General features: G+C 40.4%; 1 protein-coding gene across 1 annotated transcript in view; it reads left to right on the forward strand.

Moving 5' to 3' along the window:
* The first annotated feature begins 2,678 nt into the window (after nt 1–2,678).
* ERBB4 (erb-b2 receptor tyrosine kinase 4) overlaps nt 2,679–18,905 on the forward strand; it is a 1,131,344-nt gene continuing 1,115,117 nt past the window's right edge. Inside the window, exon 1 of the mRNA XM_060152176.1 lies at nt 2,679–3,049. Within this exon, the coding sequence (XP_060008159.1) occupies nt 2,968–3,049 (82 nt within the window). The 5' untranslated portion in view covers nt 2,679–2,967. The remainder of the gene's footprint in view (nt 3,050–18,905) is intronic.

The raw sequence follows: 18,905 nt of genomic DNA on the forward strand, positions 1-18,905 counted from the left end.
AGAATGACTCAGTTGAGATGGGAAGCAAATGAAAGCAGACATAGAACAAATTAATTCTTGACTCTAGCTCATGGCTTCTACTTTCTCACTCTTCCAGTGTGCCCACACGGGGTACCACCTTCCTGTCTAAATCTCTGGGGTCTCATATTCAAATTATTTGAGCTAGACTCTGAGTACACCAGTCACTGTTGAGTAGGATGCTTTTGTTGAGTAGGGCTTTCATGCCAATTCATTTTATAGGCTGGTGGTCAGATATCCAGCTTTGGCCAGGTGTCAATCATTGTTTCAATCAGTTAGAACCAGGACAATGGGATCTAGGCAGACCAAATTGAGAATTAGAAGCAAATCATGGGTGTGTCAGGTAATGTAATTGGTGGATACCTTGTATAGGCTGTCTAGCACCTAAAAAAATATAGACCAATTTTTTAACCAATGAATATTAATTGAAATCTCTCTTTTGCCAAGAATTATTTTAGATGTGTGATTGAAAACAAGGTGTACAGGAGAGTTCCTGCCACAAAAAAGCTATAAAATTGATGGGGGAGTAAAAACTATCACAGTGGACACAAGTAGAAAAAAACCTTAACATATCCATAGTATTTAATTTTTCCCTCGATTTAAGCTAAAATACAATCTATTTCTTCACTTCTTGCAAAATAATTGTTATCAGAAACAAGACTGTTCTAATACATAAATTTAAACTTTTCCAAAAGCAATACTTAAAAAAAAATCACTTAAGTTGCTTTTCTGGGGACAGATGGAAATTTTACAAAGAAGAAGCTTTCACGGAAGAGAGGTATTTGAGGGTCATCATAAAAAACAGAAGGGGATTTAAGGAAAGGGGAGTGAAAAGAGATTGAATGAAAGAAAAACAGGGGGGAGGGTGATAAAAGACAGCATAGATAATCCCAAAGAACAGTGTGCACACTTCTGCTGCAATCAGTACCACTCTGGTTAAGTCACTGTCACCTGCTCTAGGCTTAGTTTTTCCTGGCCCTACGCTGCTCTGGGTAAAGCAGCATGCTCAGCTTGTTTGGCCTCCTCTCTGTGCCTGTTACTTGCTTAAGAAAGGGAAGGCTTCAGGCCTCTGGGATGAAGCTGCTGTTTCTCTGTGTTCTAGCTCCATGGAAATTCTTAAGGGACAAGGCTATAGATAAAAGATGTGGGGGAGGAATAGGAAGGTCTCAAATGATGAGTGAGGAGGCAGGGTGGCTTAATTTTTAAGTTCCCCTGATACTTTTTATTTATGTATTTGCTGTTTCTAGAGAAACTGAAAAAGGAAAAGAATTCATACATAGAACGCCTGTGCAAATAGCAAACCAATAACCTCCTACCCTCAGGAGGTTCTGACCTCCTGTCCAGGGTACAGTTTTAGAGCTGTAAAAAGCAAGGGATATGTACAATGATATGACCCAATCCCAGATATTTTAGTCCAGAAACTCCTGTAGCTAGCAATGACCTCTGGGGGTTGGGGAGTGTGAACTGGCAGAGTGAGAACATTCAAGGGGCCTAAAGCCGGGTCCACTGTAGAAAAAAACCTAATCATTTGAGGTTGGTTATGTCCTGACATTGCCTTCTTAAGTTATTTCAGACTGAACAGCTCAGGCCTGGGACCATTTCTAGCCTTTAGAACCAAATTGGTAGCTTTCGACTAGAAGCTGCTTAATGAGAATGAACCCCAAACCACGTTGTTCTAGAGTCCAAGGAAAAAAAGAAGTGACCCGTAAAGTCTAAAAATCTAAGGATGCAGCTCTACAAACGTGGAATTTTAGTTTGGTCAGTTTGGGAGGGTGAGAAGGGTGGGAGAGACTGGATAGTTGGGGAAAGACGGGTGCTTAGATTCCCTTCACACTACTTTCTGAGTGTGAAGCATGAGGAAGTAGGAAGGGTGGGTAGGTTTTATGACTGAAGCAGTGTTTTCTTCTATTTCTAAGGCAAGTCCTGTCTGTGGATGAGCACCGTGGTGACTTTCTTGTCTAAGAAAGAAAAAAATCTTTTCTGTAAGCACGTCTGCGCACTCTGTGGGCCAGCTGTCCGAGGGCCTCTGGTTCAGTCCGTGGCCTCGGGTGAGCCTATTAAATCCAGCTTCCCCCGCCCCACCACCAGGCTCCCGCTCCCGGACAGGTGTTTTCCCAACTCCCGAGGCCCAAGATTTTGGGGAGTGGCTGAACCAATAAGATTTCCCTTTGGGGAGAAGGCGTGGCTAGTTGGGTCAGATTGGGGGCGGGGTTTGCGCGGCTGAGCCGAGCCAGCCTGGTTGCGTGGAGGGTTGTTTTACTCACCCCCCTCCACCTTTTTTTTTCTTTTTCTCCCCCCCCTCCCGGACCGAGTCTTATTAATTTCTCTGTGGGGCTGCAGCTGGAGACGGCGGAGCGTTGGAAATGACGCTCGGAGCTTTAATTACCGCAGCCGCCGGACAAGTGTGAGGAAAGCTGACAGGAAAAAAGGACGGGATCGCGTGAAGCAAGAAGCTTCTCCCCGCCACCCCTCCCTTTCCTCCCAATTTGGACTGGAGGTGCGAGGAAACTGAAAAGTGAGCCGAATAGAGTCCGGCTGGGGGGAGAGGCCGGAAAGCTACCGCCTGTTTGCAATCAACTTTTTTTGGAAACCCTTTTCCGAACCCTTCCTTTTTATTGTTGACCAACCAGGGAGAGAGCGAGAAAGTGAGGAGGGAGCGAGAAAGCGGAGGCTCACACGGGGAAATAGCTGTCCGGCCCGACCAGGAGCACCACGCGCACACACTCGAGCCCACTCCCACCCGCGCGCACCCTCACGCGCACCCTCTCCCCCCGCTTCTCCAGGCCTCGGCCCCGCGGGCAAGGACTGGGTCGCCCGCGCTCGGAGCCGGTGTCCCGCGCGCGCCAGTGCCCCACGCGCGCCCGGCTGAGGGATCTCCTCCGTGTGCCCGAAAGGGGATATGCCATTTGGACATGTAATTATCAGCACGGGATCTGAGACTTCCAAAAAATGAAGCTGGCGACAGGACTGTGGGTCTGGGTGAGCCTTCTCGTGGCGGCGGGGACCGTCCAGCCCAGCGCTTCTCAGTCAGGTGGGTCGCGGTCCTTCTCGCGCTTCCGCGGTTGACCCTGCGGCCGCCGGCAGAGCCCAGCCGGAGACACGCTCGCTCCCGGGCGTGGCGGGATCACACCATCCGCGCCTCTTCCTTGGGTTTCGTGCGACTCTCTATCTGTCCCCAAACTTACCCTCTGCGTGTGCCTGTGTTCAGTTATCGTGAAAAATCACTTGCGCCCCTTTTCTCTTTCTTTCTCACCCGCTTCTTTCTCGCGCGTTTTCTGTGAGCCTCCCTAAGCGGATCCCTTCTGGTGGCGCCCGTTGTGCAGGACGTGGGAGACCCAAAGCCGGAGTCACAGGAGACGCTCCTCTCCGGGTCCGGGCCCCCCGAGGGAAGAAGCCTCGGAAAAGCGCTCCCCGCCCGGGGCCGCGGAAGGACGGGGGTCCCGAGGCGTGGCAGCTGGGCTCCGGTGAGCGGGAGGGCTGTGGAGAGAGCAGCTCCGAGAGAGCGGGCTTTGCACCTGCGTGTGCTGCCCGCGGCCGCTGCGCCTCCGGCCGCCCGAGCCTCCGGCCGCCCGAGCCTGCGGGGTCAGACCCGCCTTGAGCCCAGCCTGGGAGCCGGAACGCGGCGGGAGGACGCGCCTCGGCCCGGGGGCCCACAACGATAGGCCTCTTCGGCCAGCGTGCCCAGCCCTCGCCCCCATTGACTAGAGAGGCGCTTCCTTGCCTGCCTGCGTGACCGCTTAAAAAAAAAAAAAAAAGAATGGCTTGACATACTTAAGCCGGGAGCCCGGCCTTCCCGTCGGTTTCTGTGTTTGGCTCCAGAAAGAGTTCTTCCTGTAGTTCAACTTGCTATTGGCCGGAGTCCCTCCAACTTGTGTTTACTGCCGGGCGCGGCTGCCGAGCCGACCCGTCACGCGGATTGAACCCGAGGCGGGCGCGGCTGCGCTGGGTGCGCGGCAACTGTCGGCCGGAGAGCTCGCGCCCCGGTGCCCCCGCCCGGCAAGAGGCTCACTGACCCGGGAGAGGCAGCAAGGTGGGGTTGGCGCGCCGCGGTCCGCAGGGCCAGTGACAGCACCTGCAGGGCGAAGGAGCTCAAAGTTCCTGACACTTGAGTTTCCTGGGGATGAAAGTGGGACAGGAAAGGGCTGAGGGAAACGGGTGACTGAAACGCGGGAAACGCGGCCAAGGGGGCCTTTTGGAGAGCCGGGGAGATTTCCGGAACCATCCGGGGCTGGTCGCGGGAGCGTGGGAGGCAGCTAGAGAAGATAAAACCCACGGGAGTGGCGAGAGGGAGAGCTTCAGGCCCCCGGAGGGTGTCCTTCTGACCTCACCAAGAAAACAGCGCGTTGTAGTTTTCCCGCTCCGCCCCCGCCGCCTCCCCCTCCTCGCCTAGTAAATAACAAGCTACAATCCTCGAGCCTCTCAAAATGACCTTCGAATGGCACAATGTGCGCCGTTTGTACTGGACGTTTACACCCTCCCAATTACTCTGAAATTCTTCATGCATACCAGTTCCCGAGCTCCAGCCACCTCCAGAATTACACCAACACGGATTTGAGATTCCAAGCGGCCTCTTAGATACATCCCTTTTTTATCTCCCTCCCCACTCCGAGTCCCTTCATATTTCCCCTCAATGGGTTGATTATGCACATTGACCCATTCAAAAGCAGTTGCGACTGACACGCAAGCTTAGCCGAGAGGAATTTCTGCAAGGGGACCTACTGGGGGCCGTCTGGTGCAGCCTCAGCCGCTGGGGGACCCGGCTCCGAGTCCGCAGCAATCTGGTATTAACTGTGCGGCTCGGAGTTGAGCTCTGCCGAAAAGCCATTTTCAGAATTTCTGCAAGGAATGTAATCCAAATTAGTTCTGCAGCTGTCCTCTTCCCCGTCTCAGGCGACACCGGCTCGCGCCCTCGCTGGTGTCTTCTCGCTTCCCCGCGTGAATTGTCAGGCCCACAAGTGAGCCCATTTAGTGCGCGAGGATTAGCGTGCCATTGTTGTTCCGTGTCTGACTCTGTACTTGAAATTCTGGGGGCACAAAGGCGAGCCTCCCTTGTTCGAAACACAAAGTGATCTAGATGAAAGGGCCGCACAAAGAAAAGCTCTCGGGTGCATCTCTGGTGTAATTGCAACACGCACGCTAAGGTGATCCTCTGAAAATTGCAAATGCCCCCGGGACTTCTTTTTTGCCTCTTCCGCACCCCCGCCCTGCCGCACCTGGCAGGGAAAGTTCAGCTGGTTTTAATGTAGTGCTTTTAGAAAACCAACTTACGTTCTGGGGTATGAGTGAGGCTCTGCGTGTGTTCGTGGCTACGTACCTATGGCTGTATGTTCCCAAGTAAATACATATTGCGTGTCTCCCCTCTCGCGGTTAGCAGTCAGTAGCAGTTTGGAGGAGTTTGTTTTGGTCCGAACGAGAAATTAAGTGCGGATAAGTAAACTAAGCTGCCAGAGGGCGACAAGATGTTGAGTGAATTGCTTTTAGATGAAACAAATTAAGGAAACGAGGGAAGACAATCTGCTTCTCGCATTATTAGACACGCTTGGAGTTCAGGGGAAAGTGGCATATTTTTGAAATGCTAATCTAGAAGCAGAAGGAATGCACCTTATTTACTGCTCTCTGTGAACAGAATAAAAATATGGGAGGGGCAGGATTCTGTTGTATAGATCTAAGATATTTGTTAAAATAATTGTAACTGAAGAGGACCTGTTTTTATTTTTCCTCTTTTTCTTGGGGAAAAAAATCAGCGTTAGAGAAGACAGGTGTTTTTTTTTTTTAATAGTAATTCTGAAGGGCTTTGTCTCATTTCCAGTGATTTATTTTATCTAGAAGTATTATAGTCAAAGACCCTTTATGTGGCTGTTATAAAGCCTTTACCACCAAAAAGAATTCCAAAATTTCTGTCTTCCTGGTATGATGGAAAAATAATCAGTATCACCTTTGTGCTGAAATACAATATATGTATGTAAATGTAGTAGTACTGAAGTGATGCCCGTACATACCTTAGTAGATATGTGATGAACAAGTTCAGTTTCCATTTTTTTATTTGCAAGTAACTAGGTCCTGCTTTTCATTCTATAAAAGAACACACATTTTTCCTACGTATTTAAGATATATCTCCAAAATTAGTTTTTTTTACATTTGAGAAGAAAAAGGTTAATAAAACTTAAATGATGAAAATATTTTCAATATAATTTTTAAAAAAATCAGTTGTCTCCCTACATGTATTTATTGTAAGCACACCCATGAGTACAGCTTCTCTTTTTTTCTTTCAATTTTGAAATTCTTATATATGTAAGAGGAGCTTTTTTAGACTAAGGTATAATTTTTTTTCTTCAGAATGCTTCCACATAAATTTATACCTATTATCGTGACTGCAGATCACTTGAATATACTATAATGTGGACTGATAGGATTAAATTGAATGAGTCTGGTTGTGTCATGATTCCTTGATTTCTGATTTTTTTCTCTCAAACCAAACTCCTTTTATTTTTTTTAATCATACATGCATAGAAAGTCAATTTTTTGGAAAATCAAGGTACTTACTCCTTTATATGTATAATTTTCATTTAGTCACTGAATATGTGTCTTAATTAAGAAATTACATTAGAATATTTACCAGGGCATGCCCTTCATGGAAGATTTACGTATTTTTTGCTCTAACCTGAAAACACTAAGTTTGCATTGGCTGATTTTTGGAGTTTGCATTCATTTGAGGATAAATTATATTTTCTCCTTAAAGTGGATTCAAATATTTAGTATTCATGAGCTTTCATCCCTTTGGTTCTTAAATAGAAGTTCTATTTGTCATCTGTCTTATGCATTTACCTTTTCCATTACTATAGATTCTTTTTTATGTCTTATTATTTATTGAGTTTACACATATGAATATGTTTTCCACATCATCACTAAGGATATTCTTTTTGTGTGTGTCTTTCCCAGCAACCTGCCACTCAGGCACTGCAGGAGTCCTCTGAGTCAGTTTTCATTCTTTCTTTCTGATAAATCTGATATGGCTGGTTGGCTGGACAATCGCAAGCCATTCCATTGCTCAGATTTATTCCTGAAAGAAAATAAAAAGGCATCGATCCAAGATCACTAGCACATCTCAAAAACCCTGACTCCAAGGCCAAATCTTTCTACAGAGAAGTCCCCTTTTCCCTTTCTGTCTTCCTCTTTTCCCCTCTTGACCAAAGAAGGAAGGTAGACTGCTGCCATTTAAAAAATGCTAGGCGTGCAAGGAAATGTGCTCTATCTAATATGCTCTGAAGCCTTGTGATTAGAGCCACCTTGAGATTAATGACTATGTAAGATGCACATTTTAGAAAATAAATTGAATTAATGTATCTTAAACATGGCAGTGTTTTAAAGTGGTATTGTTTTTAGTATTATTTCAATCCAGTTATTAAAAAAATTTAGCATATATTAAAAATAGCAACAAGTTTTTGCTTTATTGTACAGTGTCCTGCTGCTGTTGGATATCCATGTGTAAATTGTAAGTGCCTATAACATAAATGAAGCAAATGATCAAAAAAGATGTTCTCTTACCTGCAGACTTTTTGGCACTTGCTGTTTGATTTCACCCCTTTAAGAGATACTGCTTTATAGGGCGAGATGTTAATATTTATGTTGAAATTAGCTTATGAATGTTTAAGACTATAGCTGTTCTACAAAAGTTAATTGTCAAGCATATTCCACTGTTATCTTTGACAGTGATCTACTGAGTATGGTTGCAGGGCAGAATTTAATCAAATTATAAACTTTTCTCCAGGTTATATCATTTTAGAAATGTTCTACTATGTTACATTTGACCATATGGAGCCAAATTGCATCTTTATCTAGTACACATTTCCTGAATTAATATAAATATTAGACAGTTAAAGTAAAACCTTACTTTTCATGCCCTCTAGTATTCCTACTGACTGAAATTTACAGTTTATAATGACAAATAATCCCTCAATTTTATTTAATATTTTAAATAAAAAAATATCTTAGATCGGTGTTTCCTGAAGCTGTAGCTTTCCTACGTAATTGGAAGGAGATTTTGCCTACCTATTGTGTGGCTGAGTGTGACACAGGACATAGCCAGGTGGTTCAAATCAGGATTTCTATATTGTAGGGACATCGTTCCTCCAGTTTCTTTTTAATACCTTGAGCAACTCACTCCATGTCTTTGTGACTTGGCTTGCATGCCTGAGGGGGAAATGCATGTAATGCATTCTCTATTTCTCCACTGTATAGTCGTTTTCTGAAAAATGGCTTTCAAGTCTTCTGTGATATTGAGATACATCCCAGTAATGAGTTAATTGATATATTTAAAACATGAACACATATGTTAATAAACATAATGTAAGCTTTCTAACAGACCATTGCTGTCAGAAGAGCACCTGCCTAAAGGAAATAAAGAGATCATTATGTCTAAAGAATTTGTATTTGAAGGCCATTTCCCCAAAATACTACTTTTCAGAATTGCTTTATGGTCTCTTTAGATTTTGTCTTATTTGGCTTTTTCCGAGTTGTTGATAATTCTGACATGTTTATTAAATAAATTGACCTATTTTCCAATGCTTTAATCAAAGCTTTAAAGCCACTTTCTTGTTGTAATATTTGACACTTCAACTGGTGCTTTCTATTTGTACTAATTTTTCAAGAGGGAAGAGAACTGTCTCACTTTTATAACATAGAGGTGAAATATATGGTATTTGGGGTCCTAATTCTAAAGTGCTTTTTTGAACAGGTAGTTAATGTATTATAGTTATTTTCATTTTAAATACGTGATTGCTTTGCAGGCCTGTTGCTTGGCACAACTCCAGGGGGCGGCAGCCACATAGAATTTAATGGGAATGGTGCGCGCCTGAGCTATCAGTAGTGCAGCAGCAGCCCTGCTGTTGTGGAATGCTACAGAATAAAGCAGCAGAATAGAAATTAGGAGAATTCGATTCTGGTCATACAATCATTGTCTCTGTGATCTTAGGTTAGACTTCTTGCTTTGTGTCTCAATTTCCTCATCTCTATCAGTATAGCTGAAAGTAATACTTAAGGAGTTAACATCTTGAATGTTTTTAATGATTCAGCTAGACAGAAAAAGAATGTTTAGACTTTTTAGAAAAAAGAAATGCATTGGTTTTCAATTATTTTTTTAAAGGAACCTCTTCTTTTTCAAGTGAATTTATGTGTGTAACCCTGGTATCTAAATCAGGTAAAAGGGTGAAAGGAGAAGTCTTTTGTTAAAGCTTTGTCGAGAAGCCAGCTTTGTGCCCCCTGCCTTTGGCACTCTCCTGCTTTTCTCCCACTCTGGTGTCTACTCTCCTGCTCTGGCGTTACAGAAATCTAGCACTATTTAAAAGCCACTCATCTAGTCCACACATTTTATTTTCTAGCTGAGGAAACTGGGAGCCCAGAGAAGTTAGGTAATATAAATTAGTTGGCAGTTCCCAACACTCCTATCATTTTAACATACACAGAAGTACTTGAAAAGTTGCAGACACTTAAAATAAAAGAATAAATAAAGTTTAAGGTTGGGTTATTTTTAGAGTATTGGAAGATTGAATGAAAACAAATGGATTGGAGCCATGGGCTTAATTATCAGACTGCGAAGTTCTTTTCAAGGGGAAGACTGTAGGATCATCATCTTTAATTTATATTTAAGAATAATCATTGATTGCATTTGTAACTTACAGCACCTTAAGATTAAAGAAATATAGCAAACTTTGTTAAGGTGTAGTTCTGTAAGATGATCTATTCACCTGGTAGTGCCTATTCTGGATATAGAATTTTGACCCTGTAAGTCAGGTAAGGGTTGCCGATGCTAGTATCTGTTTATAATAGTGCCTTCAAGAGTTTCTTTTACCTGTGACTTTGTGAAGATGACCAATAAGTAGAGAATGGTTATTTCTTCATTCTGTATTAAGTAGTATGCATGCTTTAAGAAAATGGATTATAAAGGGTAAACAATGGGCTCTTCACGACCAGTTAGTTGCTTGGGATCCTTAACTAGCAAATCCATGGGAATATTTCAGATTCATCCAGGCCCATCCTTAGACGCAAGGTTCTTTATCTTTATCTTGTTGGGTCCTCATCTTTCTTCAGGCCCTACTAGGATCACAGTTATTCTTTGCACAAGTGTATAAGCTAAGCTTTAAGTACTAAGACTTTATACATTTACTTTTGTGGTGCATTTGCCTCCTTCTAGTTGGCTCCTGCAAGATGCTGCCTCTGGTCCTTGTGACTTTGAATGTTGTTGATTTAACCTTAATTCTCTCTGGTTGTCCCTGACTTCTCTAAAGCGCCAGAGCTTTCTCGGACATGATCAGCATTCTCATGGGGGATAGTGACAGAAGGGAGGTTTAAACCTGTTTTGGCAGGAAGAGTCACTTTCTGTTAGGAATTTGCGATAAAAATGGGCCCCCCTCTGTAAAACGTTAACATAGACACAAGGAAACATCCTCTGCAGTATCATTAAACTTCCCCCTTGAGAGCTAGCTCTGGATCATTACTGTTAATCACGTTATTTCCAATATTGTGGGGGTTACTGAAGCATACTAAACATGAATAAGAATATATAAGACTCAGTTTCTCAATCCAGAGAGTTAAAGTAATAGGAATCAAGGCTCTATGCATGTTCTATATTTCATTTGGAACGTTGTCTAAAAGTGTTTAGAGAGAAGAAAGTGAAGGGTGCAATAAGCACTCCTTTATTTTCCAAAAAGATCAGACTTGTAAATGATAAATTTTACCTACCATATCTTTACTACTCTTCTGACCTTTACTTATGTCTAGTCCCATATGCACATGGTCTAGGTGGACATCCAAGTTTAAAGCTTTTAGGATACAAATGGGGATTGTAAACCTGCTCTCAAAAAATGTGTCTGCTGGTCTTCTATGATGTGCTGAGGATATCTCATGGCTCGTTAGGACTGAAAAAATGACAACAGATTCTCTAGGTTCTATGACTATGTCTAGTATGGTTATAGCTTGAGTAATAAGTTATGCAATCCTCTATTTCAAGATGGGTCCCCATCACTAGCAGGGGATGCCTAATTGAAGTCGTGGATGGCATTTTGCTTTAAGCGAACTCTCCTTTTACTAAAAACTTTTTTTGTCATTATTTCCTATTCTTCCCTGTAGGCTTAGAGGATATGAGAATATGAGATTTTTTTTTCCTATGGGAACCTATGAAAACCAAATGAAAATAAAACAGAATAATATTTCTTTTAGACACACTTTCATTTTTAAGAGTTCCTGTTTGATCATTTGTCTAGAACTAGAGCAGTAAAACAAGTTTTTTTTTCCCCCCCGAAGGAAATTTGATTGCATGGCTTATTAAAAGCTATTCCCTAAGACTTTTGTTGACCTCATCTAGTCATTAAAAACTCAGAGCAGGATACTGCAAGATCCTCTTTACTCATCCCCTTGTTCGATGTCCTTTTACCTCCAAGACTTCCTTCTTGTTACTGCCAGATGACCATTTCTAATATAATAATACTTTTATTATCCTAGTTTCTATTCAGAAGCCTTCAATGGATTCCCATTGCAGAGTTCAAAGCCTGTTAAAATAGTCTTCAGTTTCCTTTTTGATCCAGTCTTAAGAGTTTCTTAAGATGTATTCTGTCTAAGAACCAGGCTGACCTAGTCAGTATTCCAGAGCCTTACTTTCTGTCTTTCCTTTTGCTGACCCCTTTCCCTGGAATTCATGGCTCCCTTGGTTGCCCTTCCTGTCCAAACTGTTGAATCTTTCCAGTTCTGTATTAAATCATAGCTCTTCATTAGATCTTCCTTCATTTGCTACCCTAATCTATAATCCTTATCTGTACCACCTATCTGCATTTAATCTTAAACCATTCTATAGTTTTAACTTTTTAAGAGCAAACATTTTTATCAAACCCTGCAGAGACTAATGAGGTGCCACGTACATGGTAAGCTCTTTAAAAATATTTTTTTAAATGAAGGAATAACATACATTTACTGAAACAATTTTAAGCTCATTCACGGATGGTTATTATTTATAATTAAACCATATAAGTGCACAAAGTAAGCTGTTCTAAAAACATAATTATAGAATTCCTAATAATAGATATTAGACATGTTTACCCTGGGAATTTCCTTAGTTGCTTTCTTGAGCTTCCTAGGGTATTTCTTTCAATGGAGTGTTTCCAAGAGTATATCATTTGTCCTCATTCCCATTTTTAGAGTCTGCTCATAATATGGTACCAAGTATATTTGTTAGTTTTATTTTTGGTGAGTTAAATATATATAAATACCATTCTTAAACATGTAACTGTCTTGTAGCCTACTATTTTTATGTGGCCATTACTTTGCTTTTCTTACTTATCTCTCATTTTAAAATTTTAATCAGTTTAAGCAGTAAACATGTACTGACCCATCAGTGTGTTTGAGGACTGTGTTAGGCACTGAGGAGGACATATAAGAAGCTCAAGATGCTAGATTTCCCCTTTCTTTTAAAGGACAGATGAGACCAATGAAACACAATATAAAAAAATATGTTATTAAGTGATTTTTCCAAACTCTTGGGAGGAATTTGCCTCCAGAGAAATGCTAATAAGTATTTCATGAAAAAAGGGTTCCAGACAGAATGCGGCATTTTCTATTCCTAGATGTATGTAATAACACAACTTTGTTAATACTAAGATTTCTCAGTATCTTAAAATAGACAACTAGACATATGCCTCCCATTTGAAAAGGATCCTATAAAAGAAATACTTGCAGCATAACTGTACTGAGAGGTGACTGGGATTCTCTTAGCTGCTCTTTTAGATGATTCACTCTGCATTCTGAAAATTGGTGAAATTATTATAGTATTTATAGATTTTCCCTGGTCAGATTCTACCAGGGAAAATGCTCTTCCAGACATTTCTTCTCAGGTTATCAGATTCCAAGAAACTGTCAACCTTTCTAGGTCACTGTGGTGCCCTAAGTGTACCTTAATTTATAACGTCCTGAGGAGTTAATGTAACTTCAAAACTTACCTAACAGTCTGCAGAGTAATCTATTAATGAGAAAATTGGGTATGGAGACATTAGTACGTCTGTCTGAAAAGTTTCTTAGAACTTTCCTGGTTGTTTTTCCTTTAAGAATCCCTGAGAAGAAACTTCGAGTCAGGGATTATTGTTCCTACTTTGTAGACGAGGAAGTAGAGATATAAAGCAGCAGTATGTAAGGGTGAAGCCTGACTGGTGCATCCGTCGGTGCAGTTACGTGTCTGCCGTGTTCTGAGCCAGCTGCCTCTGCCGTCTGCTCTTTCATGCCTTCTCCAGCCACAGGAGCTAGTGACCCTCTGAAAGGCGTGGCTCCTCCACTCCACCTGCCCCACTGTGTGAGAAAAGGATGCTCAGCACACCAGATCCTTCTGCCTCCAGGTCAACAGCTCTTTATGCTTTCCCTGGAGCCATTTGAAGAAACTTACCCAATAAATCTATCATTCGAGGAGTCCTCCTTTGGATTACTCTGCATTTCCCCTCATCCCTTCTATTCTCCAGAGGTCTTTTTGTGCGTGTGTGTGCATGTGTGTGTGTGTGTGTGTGTGTGTGTTGTGTGTTGTATGTATTAAGGAAATCATCATATAAGCCTTGTCTTCTTGAGAAAACTTCAAAGCAGGGGCATTTCCAAGATGTTGGGACCTGCATTTATGCAGTTTGGGGAACCTCTTTAAAAACAATACAGAAATAAAAATACAAATTAAGTACAGGTCCTTGGGAGGCACCAGTGGAAGAGAGGGGCTCTGAAGCTGAAGCCTTTTACAAAAATCTTTATGGTACTTCTGCCTATGTTTGAAAATTATACGTTTTAAGAAGTCATATTATTTCTCATTTAGTGTGAATTTTGGGTGTCATTATATAATTTTTTATTTTTTTCCTACTGCACATAGTAGCATCTACTATTAATGTAGAAGAATGCATTGTTTCAAGAAAAAAATTGTCATAAAGAGTAAAATCACACTATAAAGCACTTCAGTATATCTTTGGATGAAATAATGTACCCTGTAGAGATAATTTTCAAAATATTTCCACTCTGAATATGAACATGCCTCATCCAGGTATATATATATTTTCTTGACGCTATGTTTTTTAAATGGTCATGTAATGCTGTCTCTTATGCAATTCTGTAGTTCATAATGGTTGGTTTATAATGTGATTTAAAAGAATCTTGTCACTTTTGGTATATAAAAGCTATATTACTAAGGCCCTACCACTTGAAATACAGCTCATTGAATTTTTAATCATTTGTTATTTAGCACAGTTAAAAAAAAAATCTATCTTTGACTTTTACCCTCTGACTATGTTAAATGTGACCGTTTTAACTACAATAGACATTATTAGCTGTGAATGAAACAATGCATCTAAACTAAAATCAGTACTCAGCTCAGATATTTGGTAATATTTTAACTACTAGTATATTAACACATTTAAGTAACAATAAAAGGATTAGTATTTCAAGTCACACTTTTACTGTGTAAAAATATCAGCTAAACAGTTAATATTTCCCAGTTGTTTTAACTTCAAGTTTAGCAGCCCCATTGTCCCTGGTGATATATCGAAACCTCTAAAAGTGTACTTGGAATTAATGGAAACTGAAGTGATTGGTATTCAGATACAATTCTTTAGTGGCCTTTTTCTTTTCTTTTTTTAAGTGCAGAATGAAATTTGAAAATATAAAAACTCTGAGATAAATTGAAATAGACAAAACATTTTATGTAACTGTTGATGAAGAGGACATTTATTATTTTTTCTGTACTTACTATATTGCTTGTGGCCAGAATTAGCACACCATGAGCCAGAGAAAGAGATAAGACAAACAGAATGGCACGCAGCTAATTTTGTTTAGCAAATTTAGATCTGATACATGCTGTTTCACTCCTACAAATTGACTCAGCCACTCTTTGAAAGGTACAGATGAAGTTTGTCTCCCACAGTTTAACAGCTTTCACTCAACATTTATAGGCTGTATAAAAATAAATTCTGTTAAGTACCACATTTCTCACTGGCAGGATGAGCACTGTGAAGGTAGATTTATTAATGAGGAAAAGGGAAAAAACAAAAACATTTCAATTGTTCCAGGTCTGCTGAAAATAAAATATGTCAAAACATCCAAAATATCTTTGTTTCAAGGACATATATACTGGGCTTGGGATATTTAAGGATTTTGACTATTTGTGAGTGAATCAGAAGTCCCATTTTATGATAATTTTCTGATTCAAATCTGGTATGTGGTTAGATGCATATTCTGGAACTAGTCATTCATCTGCTGGATAAGCCAACAGGAAGAGATCCACTGTAATTATCAGGAAGTGGCTATAAGACAAAACACACAAAAAACCCAAATCTTGATCTTTGTAAAAAAGTGTCATCATCCAAAAGAATAAATTTTAATGAATTCCTAAGTGAGACTAACTTTTCTGAAAAAAATGCCATAAAACATGTAACACTTGATGGAAATGTGATCCTAGAAAAAGCCAGGAATTTGGACAGTAATATCCATGTTTGGGAATATCTCAAAAAACATCCCAAAAGTCTTTTCTATCATAGTGTATTGTAAAGGTATCTAAAAAGTTATAGTATTATTTATATACCTGCTAGAGCTTTGTCATAGCTCAAGACTGCATTCTCCATAATCAAGCTCACTATAGAGAATAATTCTCATATTCATGAATTGTTCATCTCATCATATTTTCAGTGGTTATTTCAAGGTTAATTTTTTCAGACAGCTTCTCTCTTGATTAAAGTCTGTAGTAATTGTATATATGCTGATATAGCACACGAAGGTTTTAAGCTAAAGACGTCTTTGATTTCGTAGCAGGTCAAGATCAAATGCTTTTCAATGCTTCCTACTCAAATATATGAAAAAATAACTTTTATGTCCTTTTTATTTCTAGTAAGAATGTTGAGACTTTTGTTTGGCTTTTTCAAAATCCTAGAAACCTTTGTGTAAGGGTATGAGCAACAAAGTGTATTCCATTACCAGGACTAGTATCCAAGTGCTATGTTCCTTATGCTTTTATTGTTTGATAAAATATTAAAATATATTCCTACCGATTGGCTTTCACAGAACCCTCCCCTGGCACCCCTCCCTCAAACAACTAAAGAATTAATACCTGACACAATCAGGGACCTTCAGATCTCTGCTTTGGCATAGACTGTGATCCATTCTTATGTGTTTTTGCTGAGATGGTCACTAAATACTATGAATGTTACTCTTACACGTAATAAAAATTCTGCCATAAGTATTTTAAAATAATAGGAATGTGAACAGTATCATACTAACTTTGCCGCCATTAAGTATTAGCCGGTATGAAGGAGGCAGTTTCTAAGTTGTGTATCACAGCTTAGGTACTAATGATTTGACTTGAAGTTTGGAAAGAAGTGGCTTAAAAACAATAGACAGGATGTCACTGGTTCGCAATTGTGAATTAACCTAGGAGCAAATCATATGAATGAGGCAGACCAAAGGACTCAAATAAAGCAGATGCTGTGAATTTTCCTGAGAGTGAGGCAGGTGCTGATGTGTGATGTGTGTCTTTAAATTGGGCTGCTGACGAATCACAACAATTTGAATTTGCGATTGCCATAACTATGTGGGAACAAACATATTACATGCTTATATTATTAATCAGAATGAACAGCTTATCTGGCAAGGTGTCAGCTGCTCCACGAGTGTGTATTGTCACGTAAGATATGAGTCTGTCCCTCGAGGGCACCGCATATACTCTTTTCATTTGTGGTGGATAAGAAAACATTCAATTAAAATTTCTTTTACATGATTAAAATGTAATATTGTGAAAGAAGTTGTGAACATCAGCTTAATTATGATACTCTTGGTAACTTCGTTTGGACATGTGATTTATTATTTTTCAAAGAAAATATATTTACAACAAAATAATGGAGTTCCATTTCATTTGAAGAATGATTAAAGAAAGAAGGAGATGCCAGGCATGGAAAAGAGGAGGCTTGGGAAGGGGACATGATAACTATCTTCAAGAGTTGGAGGGCTGTTACACATAAGAGGGATTAGCACTGTTCTGTGTAGCCTTGGAGAACAGAAACATTAGCAGCTGTTTGAAATTGTAAGGTGTCAGATTTCATTTGAACACCATCAAGGAGTTTCTCACAGTTAGAGTGTCCCAAAGTTGGAATGGTCTGTCCTGGGAGATGGTGAGTTCCGTCATGTGTGTGGGGTGGTAAAGTCTTATCTAACTTCTTCTGTGATGATAAAGAATGAATGAGGCAGCTGAAGAACAACTGGTCAGTGATGTTGGGAGCGGGGATTGGGTTCTGTGGCCACTGAGGACCCTTCCCACCCTGAGGGTCTGTCACAAGCACGTCATGCCCGAATATCCTTTCCTGGTCTCTGAAAAATAGAGGCAGTGAAAGCCACACTCTCTGTCTCTGTGACTAGGATTCCCACCCAAATGCTTTTCACCATCTACCTGTCCTTAATAGATTTGTGGATATGTGAAGGGTATTTTAAAGTTTGGTTTCCTTAAATATAAAATATCTTGCTCTTATTTTTTCTAGTAATCTTTACATTAGATCTCCATACCTCTAATGTAATGTATTATCACAAATCATTCTCAATTGTAAAAACCACACGATGCAGAATAAAAGTATACAAATGTTTCATTGTGTTTCTGGGTTTATGCCGGCAGGTATTTATAAGACTGGGTTTAACTTAACCAGAGGGAGAAACATATATAAGAAGGTGAGGACATAGGCAGGGCAGGAAGTTAGAAAAATAGGCCTCTAGTTCTGAGTGGAGGATAAAGTGTTAAGAAATCAGAGCAAAAGAGAAGCACTTTTCTAAAGGGACTGAAAAATCAAAAAGTAATAAAAAGAAGGCACATATGCATGCTTCAGTTGGTTACAAATAAAGTAAACCTTTCTCAGTCTGCTTAGGAAATATTTTTCTTCAAGGCCTTTGACATTTCCATCTCTTTTACTACCTATTTTGGATCTATACTGTAAGATCTACACTAAATGAAATGTTTTGCTTGTTTCTTTTGTTGCCATTCTTTTAACATTCTTTTAGGTTCTCCTGGTGTGAAAACTGCATTCCTGTTATATACTACCTTCTGCCTTAAGTCTTTCTGATTTGCCACCTCTCCTGTCTCAGTCTATATCCATTTTAATGCTTCCTCTGCAGCAAGCACTGTGACTGTGCTGGTACTTTTACGCATTAGTTCCAGTGTTCCCTAAAATCTGCATGGTAGGCGGTATTAACTCCATTTTAGAGATAAGGAAAATGAGACTCAGAATGACATAACTGGCCAAGATGACAGCGTCAGTTCTCAACAGAGATAATATTCTAACAATCTACTTGGCTACTATTGGGTATACTTTAGACTTAAGATTTTGGTTATCCATCTTTAAAGAGGCAGTGAATGAAGATAACCCACTCAACAAGTCTTTCTCAAGCCTCTCTCTGGCCTTGGTCCTCTTCATTACCTTTTTGTCTCAGTTTCTGGATCCCTTCCCCATCTCAACGCTGTGTAAGTTATTCTGAGCTCTTACCTCTCTCCAGAGCTCCCCTCCTTCCTGTCGCTACTGCCTGCTGGGTATCTCTACATGGATCTACCCAGTATCTCTGACTCAAGCAGTCCAACATTTTACTTTTCTCTTTTCGCTATGTAGTGTGCTTTTTAAATCTTAATTGGTATAAATTTCTATACAACTTTTTCTTAATTGATTAAAAAGCCAACAAGTCCTAATATCTAATACTTACTAAAGGACTACTGTGTCAGGAAGTGTGCTAAAGCACTTCTCATGCAATATCTCAACTAATCTACACAACATGGCCACTACTGTCCTCATTTTACAGTCAAGGAAACAGAAATTTAGAGATTTTATAATTTACCAAATGGGAAACATCTGTGCAGGTGG

This window comes from Lagenorhynchus albirostris, chromosome 6 (assembly GCF_949774975.1).
Source record: "Lagenorhynchus albirostris chromosome 6, mLagAlb1.1, whole genome shotgun sequence".
In the NCBI taxonomy this organism is placed as follows: Eukaryota; Metazoa; Chordata; class Mammalia; order Artiodactyla; family Delphinidae; genus Lagenorhynchus; species Lagenorhynchus albirostris.